General features: G+C 43.3%; 1 protein-coding gene across 2 annotated transcripts in view; it reads right to left on the bottom strand.

Annotated features, from left to right (window-relative positions):
• The window catches only part of ATP10D (ATPase phospholipid transporting 10D (putative)), a 125,030-nt gene that overhangs the window by 24,067 nt on the left and 83,016 nt on the right, over nt 1–17,947 (bottom strand). The window contains exons 12-18 of one of the 2 annotated variants that reach the window (XM_043870979.1): nt 15,734–16,340; nt 14,911–15,017; nt 12,216–12,342; nt 10,407–10,591; nt 6,850–7,159; nt 3,989–4,065; nt 2,495–2,620 (exon numbers count right to left, since the gene is read on the bottom strand). In XM_043870979.1, the coding sequence (XP_043726914.1) occupies nt 2,495–2,620; nt 3,989–4,065; nt 6,850–7,159; nt 10,407–10,591; nt 12,216–12,342; nt 14,911–15,017; nt 15,734–16,340 (1,539 nt within the window). The remainder of the gene's footprint in view (nt 1–2,494; nt 2,621–3,988; nt 4,066–6,849; nt 7,160–10,406; nt 10,592–12,215; nt 12,343–14,910; nt 15,018–15,733; nt 16,341–17,947) is intronic. The other variant, XM_043870980.1, reaches the window with a different exon arrangement.

Below are 17,947 nucleotides of genomic sequence, written 5' to 3'. Positions count from 1 at the left end.
AAGATGAAAAAACCACAGTCCCAGAAAGCTAAGCTGCTCAAATGGCTTCTGATACTGGCCCTATTCTCCATAGTTTACAAACCATTCCCTGTTTGGCTAGGCAAGAAAGAGGCAGAAACAAGTTGGGAGGATTTCAGTGTGAACAGCCATCAAGGTTTACGGAGCTGAGAGACTGTGGGGTCCTGTTCCCTGGTAATGCACTTTCCACAAATAAACATTCTCTCTCTCCAAGAGCATGTGGCATCCCTTTCTAATGTTAGCTAAGAATATGGAGTTAAAAGGAGGGAGTGGTGAAGTGGGCTACATCATAACTGTTGCTGTTTGTTTAGTCGCTAAGTTGTGTCTGACTCTGTTAACCCTGGAGTGTAACCCACCAGGCTCTTCCTCCTCTGGGATCATCCTGGCAAGAATACTGGAGTGGGTTTCCCATTTCCTTCTTCAGGGGATCTTACTGACCCAGGGATCAAACTTGTGTCTCCTACATTGCAGGTGGATTTTTCACCACTGAACCACCAGGGCATTATAATATTAATAGAAGTAGAAAAATGCAAAGATATGAAAATGAAGCCTAGGAGAGGGGCTCCTTTCTTAAATTCACGGGCCACTGAGTCCTGGAATTTTACATTACAGATCACAACCTAACCCAGAGTCAACACTCAGACAGAGACATTATGCATTTCAAATATTTTTGTAAAGTTTTTTATTAAAACTTTGACTATGTGTTCAGCTCAGTTCAGTCGCTCAGTCATGTCCAACTCTGTGACCCCATGGACTGCAGCACACCAGCCTTCCCTGTCCATCACCAGCTCCCAGAGTTTGCTCAAACTCATGTCCATCGAGTTGGTGATGCCATCCAACCATCTTATCTTTGGGCGTCCCCTTCTCCTCCTGCATTAAATATTTCCCAGCATCAGAGTCTTTTCAAATGAGTCAGCTCTTCGCATCAGATGGCTGAAGTATTGGAGTTTCAGCTTCAGCATCAGTCCTTCCAATGAATATTCAGGACAGATTTCCTTCAGGATGGACTGGCTGGATCTCCTTGCAGTCCAAGGGACTCTCAAGAGTCTTCTCTAACAGCACAGTTCAAAAGCATCAATTCTTCAGCGCTCAACTTTCTTTATAGTCCAACTCTCACATCCATACATGACTGCTGGAAAAGCCATAGCTGACTAGATGGACCTTTGTTGGTAAAGTAATGTCTCTGCTTTTTAATATGCTGTCTAGGTTGGTCATAGCTTTTCTTCCAAGCAGCAAGTGTCTTTTTATTTCATGGCTGCAATCACCATCTGCAGTGATTTTGGAGCCCAAGAAAATAGTCTGTCACTGTGTCCACTGTTTCCCCATCTATTTGCCATGAAGTGATGGGACTGGATGCCATGATCTTAGTTTTCCGAATGTTGAGCTTTAAGTCAACTTTTTGACTCTCCTCTTTCAGTTTCATCAAGAGGCTCTTTAGTTCTTCTTCACTTTCTGCCATAAGGGTGGTGTCATCTGCATATCCGAGGTTACTGATATTTCTGCCGGCAGTCTGGGTTCCACTTGTGCTTCCTCCAGCCCGGCGTTGTGCGTGATGTACTCTGGTGAGTAAGTGTGCTAATTCTAACAGTAAAGTACTGAGAGCTGCCTGAAAAGCTCACTGTGCTAGAAGAAAAAAAAATGTTCCTGCTGCTGATAGACAAACACACACATGCACAGACCCAAAAATGACCCTAAGTCATCTTTTCCCTGAAAATGGTATTTCAGTATTGATTTAAACTTTTGTTTACTACCAACTTGCTACATATGGACTCAAAAGACCAAGAATAAATTTCACTGAAAATCATGACATATTTACCTAATCATCCCACTAAGAAGGGATTTAGGGGAAGCAACCTAAGGTCAACATGGGTTTATAAAAGAGGAAACTGAAATTTAAACAATAAGTTGAAGATTAAAAGCCACGATGCTTACTAATCAAACTCTGCCCTTTTCAGAATTACAGCTACCAAGTACAAACACATTTTATAGGCTTGCCATAGAATTCTTTATCTAGTGGTACTAGCCAGCTCCATAGGCTAAGGCACTATCCTAGGATTTCATCTGCATCTTCAATATACCACATGGGACATCCATTAGAGACAGTAGATTTTTTTTTTAATCTCCTGTAAAATGGAAGCAAACCTTTGCTGACAGCATTAAACATTTCATAATTCTACTTGTCACAATCATTTTACAGAAGGTCAAAAACTGGATTCTAAATGAATCAGACAGGGTTTAATTGAATTTAAATGCATAGGGAATAGAAAATGCTAGCAGATGGACAAGGCTAGCAATTTGCTGTCAGCTGCTGAAACATAGCAGATTATTCCTAGTAAGACAGCAGGAGTCATCCTGGCCGCTTCCCAAACATCAATAAGCAAAGCAAGCTTAACGCTGGGCCCTCCCTCTTCACCCCTTACACCAGCAGGAGAGGAAGGGTCACAGGGAAAAGGATGAATTCTCTGGAGCTACATACCACGTTCTTGTAGAAAAAATAGAGAATCATGTTGGAAAGACGGGTATAACACCAATGCCCATGGACAAGGAGGAGCTTGCTGAGATGTCTAAACTGAGAAACAGCAAAGTCGCTGGCCATCACAGCCTGTGGAGACGACAAGGAGAGTGTCACCCTGAGCAAAACATGTTGGAACAGACAGCATGGCAGGCCGACCTCCAGCAGGCTCAGACTGGTCAAAATGTGGTTTAAGTGTTAGTAAATCACAGAGACAAATATCAAACATACGCGGGAATCTTAAAAAAAAAAAACAAAACAGTACAAATGAACTTACTCACAAAACAGAAACAAAGTGACAGATGTAGAAAACAAATGTATGGTTACCAGGGTGTAAGGGGACAGGGGTAAACTGGGAGAGAGGGATTGACTTGTATACTATATATAAAACAGACAACTAATAAGGATCTATTGCCCAGCACAGGGAACTCTACTAAATACTCTGTAATAGCCTATGTGGCAAAAGAATCTAAAAGCAGTTCGGTATATGTATAACTGATTCATTTTGCTGTAAAACTGAAACTAACATAACATTGTAAGTCAGCTATACTCAAATAAAAATTTTTTAAAATATGTAGTTTAAGCCTTACATGCAGACCACGACCCCCCCCCTCAAAAAAAAAAGCCCTCTCCAAACAAGCAAAACCCCATGCAGAGAGAGCCTTCATGGGTTGCCTGGAGCTACCACCCAGCGTTCCAGTCTGATCCAAGGAAACAAGAGTTCTCTCTGGTCTACTATGCATGATGTGATTTCAGCAAGCGTGCTTTCCCTGGAAAGCAGCTCCCTTAGAAAGAACTCTTAGGGAGCACTTGCTTCTCCTCAACGAAGAGAATATAAAAGTATACAGTTATGACTTCACATGACTATTAATAACGTGGCAGGCAAAGGAGGTATTTGAATTTCTCGTGTTCTGTAAAGACATCATAATTTACAATTCTCAGGAAATCCTAAACCTCACATCCCACTTTCTTTTGACAGCACTTGCTCCAATCATGACAAGCAGTCTTTTGTCCAAGCCTCTTCCTGAATTTTGCGCCTACAACACTATGCGATGCACACACGCACACACATAAAAACTGGGAATCACACTTTCCTCATTCTCTCCTATCTTCTCTCCGCTTCTCCCTCTCTCTTTAGGATCTTTAAGTCTTTTACTCAAACCTTTAGTAGCTCTCAGTGTCAAGTCATAGTTATTGCAGAGATGAAACGTATGTTCTTATGATTTAGGTAAGTTGTATTTTTAAAACTGAACAGGTAAGTTAAAATTACCCAGGAGAATACCTTAATACTCACCTAGTAAAGAATCCCTGAGCGAACGAATGGATAAATGCCCTGTCGCTCACTCCTGAGCTAGCGGCAGACAGCCTCACTCTTCCACAGAGATATGCCTGTGGCGAAGGCTGCCTTTGGGTGAGAAGGTCAAGTTTATGGTATTTGGGTGTACAACATCTACTCACCTGCATGCCTTCTTGCCCAGAGATACCAATGCCAATGTCTGCCACTTGAATCATGCTGACATCGTTGGCACCGTCACCTTTGTGAGACAGGAGAGGACAAACAGATGAGGAGCAAAGAAAAGATGCAAACTGCAAACCAGTGTCAGCCTCCCAAGCAAACAAACTAATCCTTCAAGGTTTATCCCATGTCTCCAAGCCGCCTGGACGCTGGCCAAGCAGGAATTCAAGGTGGCATCCTACTGCCATCAGAAGAGTTCCAAATTAGTCCTACTTGAACATCCTCTGCCGGGTCTGGCCTCCCCTTCGTCTGTGTCCCTCACCCTCCTTCCAGTTTCCAGACACCTCTGCTGCTTCTGGCCCTCCACCTACTGTCTCTCTGTTCCTGTGACACTGCCCTCGTCACCCCCGCCCCACCCTGCTAGATTTTAATTGCTCTCTCAGCTTAGAGATCACTTCCTCTGGGAAATCCTTCTCATATTCCGTTTACTTTTAAGCAATACTTATTCATTTGCTTATTTCTGGCCATGCGGGCTCTCTGTTGCTATGTGTGGGCTCTCTCTAGTTGCAGCGAGCAAGGGCTGCTCTCTAGCTACGGCGCCGGCTTCTCCTGCAGCGGCTGCTCTTGCTGCGGAGGACAGGCCCTGGTGAGCACGCGCCCCAGCAGCCGCAGCGCCCGGCTCAGCTGCCCCACGGCACGCGGCGTCTTCCTGAACCAGGCACTGGACTGGCAGGCGGACTCTTAGCCACTGGACCACCGGGGCGTCGTCATCTTTCTTTTAGATATGATGTCCCTTCCTAGTGTGTCTCTAGCAAACCTGTCACATGGTATTACGGTTGCTATAGATTTCCTTGTCTTAACACAGGGGAAGCTTCTTAAAAGGAGTTATTACATTCTCACTGGTAGTGAACATTGGTTGTTCCCAACTGCCCAGCAAACTTTACTTGTTTTCTAATGAAGTATCCTACCTTTTCCTTGGGACTCTGAGTTCATGTGTTTTGTTAGGATGAACCCAAATCTCCAGATTTGGGATGGGCGACTGAATCAAGCCTAGGGAATTAGTATCATCTGTTCCCTGGCCTCAGTGATTGGTTCAGAGATGCATACATGATTCAACTTAATTGAGATAACTGTCCGGGGCTCTAGCCTTAGGAACATATGGATCCAGGGCCTTGAACAATTCACTCATTTATATGTTCTTTCAATAGGACAGTTGAACAGAATTCCACCCTAACCCTGATACTTTATTCCAGCAACTTGAAAACATGTGCTATCATTTCTCTCAGGCTGCTAATAGAATGAGATATAAAGGTGGGAATTTTCAGTGGCTAGAACAGCATCCTGAGGGGAGAGGCTACCTGAAACTGAAAATAAGGGAGACAGAATTCTCATTGTGCGAATGTCTGGAATTGGTGTAGCATAGAATTTAATCTCACCCTGTTTCTCTTCTCCACTTATATTCATTTTTTGGTGATCTTATCTAATATCAAGGCTTTAAATATCATCACTAGACTTACAATTCCCAAATTTACTGCTAAAAATCAGACTTTATCTCCAGCTGCCTACCTACCATCACTGCTGACATCTAATGGATTTCTCAAGACACAACCCCTGCTTCCCCTGACTCCATCTCAGTAAGTGGATGCTCCATCCTTTATATTCTTAGAGATAAACCTTGCCCTCCTCCTTGATGCCTACTATTCTTCAGCATATCCAACCCACCCGCCAAGTTCACCAGCTCTTTCTTCAAACCACGTCCATCATCTGATCACATCCCCCACCTCCCCTGCTCCCACTCGGGCCTGAGCCACAGTCCTCTTCTCCCTGAATTAGTCCGACAGCTGCGCAACTGGGCTTCCTCACGTCCTTGTGGCCCAGCGGTCACTCCCAACACAGAAGCCTGTCTGACCCTTCCCAACTGAAGGCAGCTCACGTCCCTCCTTGCCCAAAGTCCTCCTGTGGCTCCCTATCTCTGCAGATAAAAGCCGAAGTTCCTAATGGCCTCCAAGACTTTCCATGACCTGGCTGTCTGCCACGTTTCTGCCCTTCATTAACCTGCAGAAGACTCTTCCTTTTGCTCAACTTGCTTTGGGTTTGACACACTGCGCATGGCCCATGTCCTGACATTTCACCATCTTCTTCGCCAGAAATTTCCCCCCAGATCTCCTATGGCTGCGTTATCATCTCCTTCAAGTCTCTGCTCACACCTCCTAATCAGTAAGACTATCTCTGAAAAACCTATTTAAAATAGCAGCCCCTTCCCCCTCCCCCAATGCTCTTCATCTCTTGACTTTGCTTTTTCAATAGCACTTGTCACTATCTGACATCTTAAACCTTTATACCTTTTTGTTTTGTTTCACTTTTTACTGCATTGCCCTCCTCCTAGATGTAAGCTCCTTAAGAAAAGGTACTTTGTCGGTTTTGTACACTCATCTTTCTCCACTGCCTAGGAAAATGCCTGGTACATAGAAGGCACTCAATAAACAGTTATTGAATGAATAAATAAACGAATTGTTAATTTTCCTGAGTTTAACTTTCTTGAAGGTAGAACTCAGGGACTTATCAAGTCTATGTTTAACTACATGACCCTCCTAACCCAGGTGATCTGGGGATCTGATATGTAACACAGACTCCTATTACGTTGTTTTCTATGTCACATCTCTACCACCTGATTCATAATAGGGGGCCAAATAGGTGATGAAGGGCAAACGGGAGGGAGTCGGGGGATGGAGAGAAAGAAGGAGGAAAAGGACAGACCCACAGAAGGGCAAAGGAATGTACGGAAGAAAGGACAAACGGAAGAATCAGCCGTTGGTGTGACATGGAAGGAAGAAGCGTGGGGCTGGGTTTCACCTCCACTCACCGATGGCCAGGGTCATCACCCGGAGGCGGCTGCGCACCAGTTTTACCACCTCGCTCTTCTGCAGAGGCGTGGCTCGGCAGCAGACCACAGCTTGGCAGCGAGCGGTCAGCTCCAGGAACTGCTTCTGCAGACTCTCCTGCAGGGCAAACTCCAGGGTCTTCCCCGTGATAACGAGTGCAGCCCGAAGCCCTGAGCCCTGCAGGGTGGGAGGAGGCCGGTGTAAGCGCGCACTCAATGATGCTTGCTCTGGAGAAGCTGGGTTCTTCTGAAGTTCTTCCAAAATTGTATCCATCAGCATCTCACAGGCATTCTTGAAACAAGAGGCACAGACATTTAGCCTCGGGGCTCCCTTGCTGGCCACTTTCAGCTAAATTTATCACTGCTATTCTTTAACATTTGCCGCATCCAGGCAACCCCGGGGAGGGAATAACAGGTTCCTTCTGAAGACCTCACAGCTCTTCTGCAAACTTCTGTGTGTATGTGGGAAGGGGATAAATAGATGAGGAACATCTCACTTCCAACTGTACAACTGAGAAATAGGTGTAAGATTTGTTTATTTGTGCCATTTACAAATATTTGTGCAGTTTACTTCTCAAACTATAAATCTCAAGTGCGCTCTGGTCTCATTCTTCCATTTTCTATGTGCTTGGCTTTAGGCAAATTATATAACCTCTCTCACCCTCAACTTTCTAATCTGAAAAATACAAATGTCTACGTTATAAAGTCGTTGTAATGAATAAGTGAAATAATACATACAAAGTTCCTAGTGTAAAGCACAATACTCAGAATTTAAAACAGTAATTATTTTTTTCTCTTCTTTTTGATTCAACACATTTATTCACTTATTCACTTACTATTTACTGAGAAACTGTTCTATATTTGAAAAAATCCTAGGTACTGGGGACAAGTTAATGAACCGGAAGTCCCCACCCTCACCCTGACGTTCTGGTCCTGTTCTCAGCGGGTTCATTGCGGTTGGTTTGCATACAATCCCTCCACTTTCCTCACCCCAGGCTTGTTAGAAAATTCTCGGAAGACAGACAGAACTTTTAATTTACTTTTGAAACCATCATAATGCCTAAAAGAGGACCAAGTTAGTCACTCAATAAATATTCATTAATGAATTCTACTCAAAACATGAACAATAAACTTAACCAGAAATTACAGGGTCAAATGACACCCAGGACGGAGCCCAGCAAAAGCCTGGAGCGGCGCAGCGACGTTTACGCGCTCAGCCTAAGACCCTTCATGCAGGAGAGGCCCTCACTTGGGGCTACTTCCTCTTATTTCAAGCGCTGTTTTATAAAGTATTTCTCAACCCACAATAAAACAGATGAAAAGTAGGTAGGGATATGCAGGCACACATGGGTACAACAAAGACTTAACAACCACGTAAACAATAGACAAGAGCTTCACCTTCAAATGCAGCTACCCGGCAACCCTTCCCATGGGTACAAACCTGATCCCATACACCTCAAATGTCCCCAGTGAACCAAATATGCTCATTAGAGGCTCAAAATGTAATAGTAAAAAATCATCTTTAAAAACCCTCTGGAGTTTGGTTAAATTAAAATGGTACATTTGGAAGGTAACATACTCTGCAGTCATTGAAAATCAAGATGTCTATTAACCTGTTGCGTGCTGTTTAGTTGCTAAGTCATGTCCGACTCTTTTGCAACCCTATGGACTGTAGCCCGCCAGACCCTTCTGTCCAGGTGATTTCCCAGGCAAGAATACTGGAGTGGGTTGCCGTTTTCTTTTCTGGGGGATCTTCCTGACCCAGGGATTAAACTCACATCTCCCTCAGTGGCAGGCGGATTCTTTACCACTGGGCTCCAGGGAAGCCCTCACGTCTGCCAGGGGCCATATTAAACAATTTATACTTTCCCATTTAATACACACAGCAATGCTATGAAGCAGGCATTACTCACATTACTGGTAAGGAAAGTGACTCAGGTGGTTAACTCCCAAAGGTCACACACCCGGTCACTGGCAGGCTGAGCATCTGAATCCAGGTCTTACTAGACTTAAGGGCACATCCATTTTAGTGACTAAAATGACCAGGCATTTTCTGGTGCTAACTCCCTAGCTAATACTGGGATCTGGCTACTAGTTTTGCTTATGGGTTACTGGGCCACTATCCACTGCCAAGGAGAACTAAGTCTGTATTAAGGAAAATTCTCTTCCCTCAAAATGTACCATCCAGTTGGGTATTGACTGACGACTGACCATAAAAACATGGCTAATCAAACATGGTAGCCTGTGACCAAGACCCAGGACATGATCTGGGTGACAAGTTCCAGAGAATTTCTGAGAGGCAGGTTGCTATGACAAAATGAATGTGACTGATAGAGTCTGACAACTTAGGAAGGAAGGAGGAAGGTTTTCCAAGCAAATTATACAAAATGCACAAATCTTAGTATCATTGTATTAAGAATCTTCAATAAAATGCCTGTTTAATTAGATTATTTGTGTTAGAGATTAGTGACAGGGCTGGAGGGAAGAGGGTATTGGAAAATATAGGCTGAATCCAAACCCTTTAAATTCCTTCTCCTTAAAAAAGGAGAAGAAAAAACTTTTTTCCTTTCGAGTTCTTTCAACTTTTGATGTTCTCAGGTGTACTATCTAAGATTTGCCACTAGAGGGCAAGATTATCCTCTGAGCCTAATTTTAAAATTATCAGGAAAATATTCACACCATTACACCAGAAATCACTTCCCCTCAGCTTGAAAGGGAGGCAGATGCCTGCCTCACAGCTTGACATATTTTGTCATCATGGGCTGCTGCTGCTAAGTCACTTCAGTTGTGTCCGACTCTGTGCGACCCCAGAGACGTCAGCCCACCAGGCTCCCCCGTCCTTGGGATTCTCCAGGCAAGAACACTGGAGTGAGTTGCCATTTCCTTCTCCAATGCATGAAAGTAAAAAGTGAAAGTGAAGTCACTCAGTCGTGTCCGACTCTTAGCAGACTCTGCTCCTGATGGGAGCAGCCCACCAGGCTCCTCCGTCCATGGGATTTTCCAGGCAAGAGTACTGGAGTGGGGTGCCATTGCCTTCCCCGCATCATGGGCTAAATCTGGTCAACTCAGTGATAATTCAATATGGGGTAAGGGAGAAGCAAATACATTGGAAATTTTTTCCCTTGAATCATTACATTTTCCAAGCCTTTAAAGTAACTAAACAAGCTGCATTGCTGGATAGCAGTAGCAGCACGGTCGCCAAGTCGTGTCCAACTCCTCTGACCAAAAGGACAGCAGCCCGCCAGGCTCCTCCGTCCATGGGACTCTCCAGCAAGATGGGTTGCCATTTCCTTCTCCAGGGGATCTTTCTGACCCAGGGATCGAACCCAGGTCTCCTGCATTACAGGTGGTCTCCTGCATTGCAGGCCCAATTCTTTACCGACTGAGCCACCAGGGAAGTCCCACTGCTGGACAGAAGAACTAATTATCAAGCAGCTAAAGGTTGCTGGTTTTTCATTCTCCTAACAGTCATGAAATCACAAGTATTCCACTGGCTTTGAAAAAAAAAAAAGAGACTGGGCTAATCTCACGGTACCTACTTTACTTTCAGTATTGAGGATAAAGAGCTTGTCACTCGGCTCCAGCAGTTTGCACGCATAGGCAATATTGACTGCTGTCTCCTGTTTGTCCCCTGTCAGCATCCAGATCTTGATTCCAGCTTGGTGAAGGGCTTCTATAGCCTCAGGGACCCCCTCTTGCAGACGATCTTCAATGCCAGTAGCACCTAAAAAATAACCAGAGTTCAATAGGGCTTGTAAGAAATAAAAGCCAGCTGAAGCTCGCCTAAACTATAATGGAACCCTATCTGTTAGCCGATCCTGTCCTGAACTATGCAAACCACTCCAGTAGCTTCGAGGGGTCCAAATGAAATGACCCCTCAGACCAAAATCATATACAAAAAAGTAATACTGGGAGAGGAAAGCCTTAGCAATCAACGAGTTTATCAAACTCACTTGCTCTCCTTCTGGCTAGCTTTCTTCTAGGGGGATTGAGGGGATTTCATTCAGTTACTTATATAAATTTACTCCCCAATTTTATAATTCTATGATACTCCCAAGGGTAAAGACAGGCTTTTAAAGAATGCTCTGGTCAGTAACCCACAATATCTATTTTTAATGCTCTTTCATATTAAAAGTCCATAATTCCCTTTTCTAAAACAACTGAGACTAGCTATATTCTGGAACTCAAAAGCTTTGAAGATTTTTAGGTAACATGGTACATGTGTCATATCTTATAATATCTGGTAATCAAGCATATTAACATTTCTTTAGCAAAACATAAATTACAACAATCACAAATTAGGATAATAAATACTTTAAACTGTCTAATCGAATCAGGCCTGATCTTGCCACTGAATGAGTTTTGGCGCTAAACCCACAGAGCATGCTGAGTTTGGGACTGCAGAGGAGGAGAAGTGGATCCGTTACAGACCACTCACTGTCATGGAGACATGACTTGGGAGGGAGGTCATTACTCCACTGGCTAGAGACCAAGTCGGGTCATGGCTTTTCTCTGAACCTGAGGAATGCAGCTTAGAGACTGGTATTTTGGTGTGTTGGCATTTATTATATTAGTATCTAGAGGTCCAGACTCTAAGACAGTGTTTTTCAACCTTGACTACCTCTTGGGAACTACTTGGGGAACTTTGAAAAATTCAAATACCCAGGCCACGTATCAGGCCAATTGAATCAGATTCCGTGGGTGGGCACTGGTATTATTTAAATGGCTCCAGGCAATTTTAAGAGGCAGCTCAATCTGAAACAAGAGGTGTCAGGTGCGCAACTTTCAGCTGAAACCAAAAAGTGAGAGAGAGAAGAAAAATTGTAGCCCAATTGCAGGCACAGAATAAAGAATATGGGCTCCAGAGTGAAGGATGGATAGCTCTGAGCGTCTCCCCAGCTCTGCCAGTGACTAGAATGTGACTCTGAACAAGTCAATAAACTGCTCTGCACCCCAAGTTTCTTCTACGTAAAACAGTTCTGCAGTGTGGATTCAAAAAGACAACATATATTAAAAACCTTATCCAATACCTGGCAAGAAACTCGAGCTTTCTTCTCTGGAACAAGGGTATTTATTCAGCTTTATACTCTATGTTAAGTGTTGAATTATTAAATGATCTTAAGGATGATCACCCTGACCCTACCACAAATGAAGTCAAGTTTACTGTGGTCGAAAATGGACTGGGAAGGATTGGAAGCTGGGTAGAAATCAAACTGGACAGGATGGATAGAACCACATATATCTATTAGATCAAAGTGGGGAGAAAAGGCACTGGTAAGTAACTCATACAGAGACATTAAGCATTTAAACATATTCTCCGTTAAGACAATACACTGTAGTCCACCTACCAAGTAAAGTGAGTTTGTTCTCCAACCTCATGGCAGATTCAAGGAGTAATTCTTCCCTGTTGTCAATGCTGGTTTCAGCTAAAAAATGATTTCTCAGCCACTCTGCATATTCAGCGTCACTCATGACCTATGGGGAGGAAAAAGCTATGAGGCAGGCCATGTGATAAAGCTGCCAAGACCCACCCTAGAAAAATATCAAACCATGAACTCATTTTAGGTATACCTCTTTCTGGGTTCACTCAGGCCAGGTCCAAATACCATACCCAGTAGCAAACCTCCCAAGTTCTGTGATCAGACTAGTATAACCCTGAGGATGGATGGACCCTGTAGCTCAGTATCTCTGGGAAATTCTACTCATAAGATGAAAATGGGTTAATCTATTTAATTAAACCAGGAACTATGCAGACAGAAAGGAGAAAGGAGCCACTTGAAAGTGAAATCCAGGGTGATTCTGATGGTGCAGCTGAGAAGGTGGTGTCAGGTACTCAGTCTCAGGTGTTACAGAGCCAGCGGCAGCACTGTCTGTTTGGCTGCACCACGCAACTCGTGGCATCTTAGCTCCCCCACTCGGGATCAAACCCACACTCCCTGCATTGGAAGCTTGGAGTCTTAACCACTGGACCACTGGGAAAGTCCCACCTTTGATTTCTTTTGATGGTTGGTTTATGGGGTGAGGTATTCATAGGGGTTAAAAGAAAGAGGAAGCCAAATGAGTGAAGCAAGAAAGCTCTCTTCCAAACAAAACATTAAGTGGAATTCCTAGAGAAAGAACCAATGATACATTTTCCTTTGTCTTCAGATTGCTATAGAGAAGAAATCTACTTTCAATTCTTATAAAGCAGCATAGAGTTGATGGGGTGAGCCAATTTCTCTACTCATTCTTGCCCACAAGGTAATTTGATTTGGGAGAATCTGACATCTGCTGGGCTATATCTTTATTAGGACAGAATCATTCCACTGAAAAGGCAGAGGCTCTGTTTTGATCTTGACTTCTTCTACTCTTAACAACCATGTGTGAAAGGCTTTTTATTATCCTTGCGGCTGATTAAGTGCTTCAGAGTCTATAAAATATGCTACTTTTCCTAAGGTAGTTTCCAAGTATTAGAATTTGAGAAAGAAATGAGAGATGCCTGCACTGGTCTCAGGACCTAGTTACAGTCTCCAATTCAGTTAAGACTCCAATTCAGTCTGCAGTTCTCTCAGGAGCTCTATGGTTTAGGAATTACCGGACAGCCATTAAAGAATGGATCCTTCGATCTACACATCTCTCTCCATCTTCTCTACTAGTTAGAGCTCACAGTGAAGGGCAGAAAATTGACACAGCAAAAATTAACTGCAGGGCTCAGAGCCAGGGAGCGAGCGGATGACAGAATGGGTGGGAGGCAGCTATGCAGGAGAGAGAGTTGGCAAGAACAGCCTCCTTGGTTCTCCTCCAGTATTCCCCCCTGTGTGGGCTGACAGATAAAATGCTGAAGGACAAGGAACAAGGAACAAAGCCTTAGCTGTATCTTGACAGCAGACTCCCTCCCCTTCCCCATAAGCACGTCCTTCCCTTGCCCGAGGCCTCACTAGACTCTCCCTCCCGACCCTAAGCAGACTTCACCATCCTCTCCTGCCACGGCGCTCATCAGTGAGCCAGCGGATCTCCACTGGAGGAAGAAACACTACCGAGATGTGCATTTGGGGACACAGTTGTAGGGACGGGACTCGGCGTGTCTTGGCTTATTAATAAGGGAGGGGAATCTAAAGGTGTAAGGCTTTGCATAGGCTTATTACAGCCGAGTGGGCTTCCCGGGGGCACGAGCGGTAAAGAACCTGCCGATGCAGGATACATAAGAAGATGCAGGTTCCATCCCTGGGTTGGGAAGAGGCCCTGGAGGAGGAAACGGGAACCCACTCCAGTGCTCCTGCCTGGAGAATCCCATGGACAGAGGTGCCTGGTGGGTCCACAGGGTCGCAAAGAGTCAGACACAAGCAAAGCAGCTTCGCACACAGCACACATCACAGCTGGGCAGCTGGACCTGGTCCACACTGAAGCCGTCCCCACTGGCCAAGGGGCACAAGAAACCTGACGAATTCACTCTAAAAAGACTCTGTATCTCCGTTTCTCCCATGCGCCCAGGGGTGGTATCGGTAGTAGCACCCCTCAAATCACTTCTTGGAACTCTCTCTACTTATTACATAATTTTTTATGTAGAAAGGAAAAACGAGGTCTCAGGATTATTCTACATAAAGAATAATCAAAACTTAGATAATATTTAGGGAATTTACCTGGATTTGCAGATAAAGATGTAAAAACAAAAAAGGAAAAAATATCAAGAACTTCTAGGGGGAAAATAAAGGCCAGTCTCTGGCCTCATTCTTTTAAAAGCACATTTAATGCTACAAGACAGAGGAATGACATATACAAGGTACTGAGAGCAAGACAGTAGGATCCAGGGATTTTTATTCCCAGCCACACTGCAGTTTCCAAATGAAAATACTCAGATCTACTGAAAACTTTTCTGGCAAAATGCTTTGAGGACAAACTCTGACCAACTAATATATAAGGAATAAAGAAGCTATATGAAAAGAAGGCCACTGGCCCAGGAACTTTCTCAGATGCCTGGATCAGGGTTTCACACACGCTTGCTTCCATTAAATGATGGTTGAACACAGGAGAGCAGGAAGCCAGCGGGTGTCCCAGCAGCCTCACCCTCTTCGCTACACATAGAGTGCGCAGGCCTCGCTTGGCGTAGTCGTCCAAATGCTTCCGGGTTTTCTCCCTGATCATCATCTGCTGCTTTTCCGGACCTGGTCCACCTGAAATAATTGACAAAACACAAGTGTTCCTACCAGTTTATCCAATGACAGACATTTTTAAAAAATAATGGGAGCTTAATCCATAACAATCAAAAGGCCTCATAGTTTTGAATTCTAAATGTGCATTTATAAAACGGATCCCCTTAGAATAAATCTTTCCCTTGTTCCTTTCTCCTTGGGGAGAAAAAGTCCCCCAAATTAATACAAATACCATTCCCACAACAGTGATAAGGGCAGTAACAATGATTATCATGATGCTGGCTGTCTTCCATTGAGCGCTTACCATTTTCTAGGCTCTGAGCAGAGGCACTAGATCCCTTTGATCCATTATCTGCTGATTATACTATGGACAAATGTTATATCTTTTTGTAAAAATGTGAAAGCCTATACTTGAGAACCCTAATATTGCAAAAAAATTTTATAAAAATGTGAAACCCTACACTTGAGTGTAACTTCTATTGTTTTAAACGTCTGTGTCCTCTGCCGTAAGTTACACAACATTCTTACTTTCAAAAAAAGGAATACAGATTCGAACCCTGGTCTGTGGAACCCCAAAACCTAGGTGCTTTCTCACCAAATCCTAGGCAGCTCCCCTACTTCACAAGTGCGGTGGGTCCTCACAGAGCTGCTTGTGTGCCTTTGCAAGACCATCGAGAGTGGCCCTGTGATCACCACGCCCTTCCCATCACTTCTTTCTCAGTCCCGCCTGAGCCCACCTGGGGAAGCCACAGAGAGCAACTCCATGATCGCGGAGTCAGCGCCCTTTGTGTACACCACCACTTGGTTGGAAAGCGGGTGCCGGACCACCACGGACATCCTTCTTCTCACGGAGTCGAAGGGCAGGATGTGCAGGAGTTGAAATGTCAACGGTCCCAGAGCGGCGAAGTCCACCACGACCTGCTCCGGGGTCCGGGACCGCAGCGAGCACCGGTAAGCCCGCGCGGCGTACACCAGGGCGGCTTCGTCGGGGCTCTCGGCCTCGTAACACAGGCTGGAGGTCAAGGGCTGCCCAGGGAGGGGTCCCACCGCGCCATTCGCGATGCCTGCATCGCTGTTTTCTTTCTCAGCTTCTGTGGGACAAGCTGAGTTATCAGAGTCCTGGAGGCTCCCACACGTCTGGGAGATCTCTTCCTCCACAGGTGAGGCTGGTTTCATTCTACTAAACAGAGAGAGTCTGCTCACAAAGGCGTTTGGGACTCCAGATGGCTCTTTCCCACTGGCAAGAGATGGTGAACTTGACCTTCGGACAGACAGTCTCTGGAAGAGGTTTTTAATCTCTTCCAAAGATTTAATGGGTATTCCACGCAGAGAAGAGAGTCCGACCTAGGAAAGATAACATGAGAAAGTCTCAATAAAACAGTCAAAAGCAGTTGATAACAACTATGAAGTCAAACTAGGGGAGAAAAGGACAATGAAAAGTGACTACTCCCTTACTTAGCAGACTGTTTCATACCTAACAATGATACAAAAAAATTAATAAAAATAAAAGCAGCCATTATGAAAAAGATGTGCTAATGTTGACAGCGCTGTGAATTTCTACAACCATTTAGGAAGAAATCTGACAGCTCAGCAAAAGATATAAAGTGTGCTAATATTGGTAGCAGTGGGCATACTTTTAGCAAATTTTCATGATAAAATAACTTAATATAAAAAAAGTATCTTTATTATATGCATCCTAGCAATAACAATTTAAAAATTATAAGTATTCAATAACAAATTAGAAACATCTTCTTAAAATGTTATATAATATTTAAATATCAAGTTTATAAAGATTATAGGGCCATACTGAAAAAGCTATAAAAATGGTGTGAGCAGCAGAAAAACAAATGAGTAATACACATTTAAAACACTAGAAGAAAGTAAATCAAAAGACTAACAAAATGTGTTTTTTCTTTTATTTTTCAGATTCTAAAAAAGGTTGTTAATTTGACTTAAGGAAAATAGGCCAATAAAGTAGTTTATGGAAGACTATCAATATCATAATATGAATTCAAATTTCTACTTTTATAGAACTTTTTCTTGTTCATATTCTGATTTCTCCTAGATCTTAACTCTTATCAGTGATTCAATTTAGAATTTAATACTAATTGGGAAGACCAATTAATTGAATTCTAAAATTTTCTCATTAGAAATGTCCAGGGAATTAAAGAATTTTCTCCTAATAATTATTAATTTTACGATAGTTTGAGGGACTCATGTTGCTCAATTTGCAAACTTACTGGCAACTCAAAACTGAAAAGTGAACTCAACTACAGATGACATTTCTGTATTACACATGAATTCCAATGAGCTCTTTATTCACTGCCTTGCTATCACTACCTTAAAATATCATGAGGCTTAGGCTTTTATATGCCTACAGAGATTTTCTTTCAGGCCACAGAATATTACATTCTTTGGGGATAAGACAACTATATTTCTTAAGCAGAAAATGCCAAAAGATGTCTGCATTGTATACAGATGTATATCAAAAGGTGCTATATGAGGAGAAAAACAGAATAACCAGTGATTTATCCTCTTAACTAGATAACTTCAAAGAGCAAGTTTCTAATTGAAATCTTATAAAAATATAGTTTCTGATCAAATGAAAGATTAATGAGAAGTAAGTTATTTTTATGTTAAAACTGACCACCTCTGAAGTTGCCAAGACAAAATGATCTAATAGAAAATGAAAATTTAATTGGGTTGTGCTGCAAATTGAATTTTAAGTGGATGCGTGCAAAAGGGGAAATAGTTATATTCAAGGAAGATAGCACAGCGAGTGGTGAATCACCAATCTCTAAAGCAAGCTTTCCTTTTTAACTGAAAATGAATTTTCCATGAATTCTAAGCTACAAAGAGACTTTAAAGATTCAGCTTGTGTGGGAACAGCAGAACCTTGGTATATTATAGATGTATTGGATCTTCCAATAATTGAGTTTACATTACCCAAC

This window comes from Cervus elaphus, chromosome 17 (assembly GCF_910594005.1).
Source record: "Cervus elaphus chromosome 17, mCerEla1.1, whole genome shotgun sequence".
Taxonomy (NCBI): domain Eukaryota; kingdom Metazoa; phylum Chordata; class Mammalia; order Artiodactyla; family Cervidae; genus Cervus; species Cervus elaphus.
This window is presented reverse-complemented; position numbering and strand designations above follow the sequence as displayed.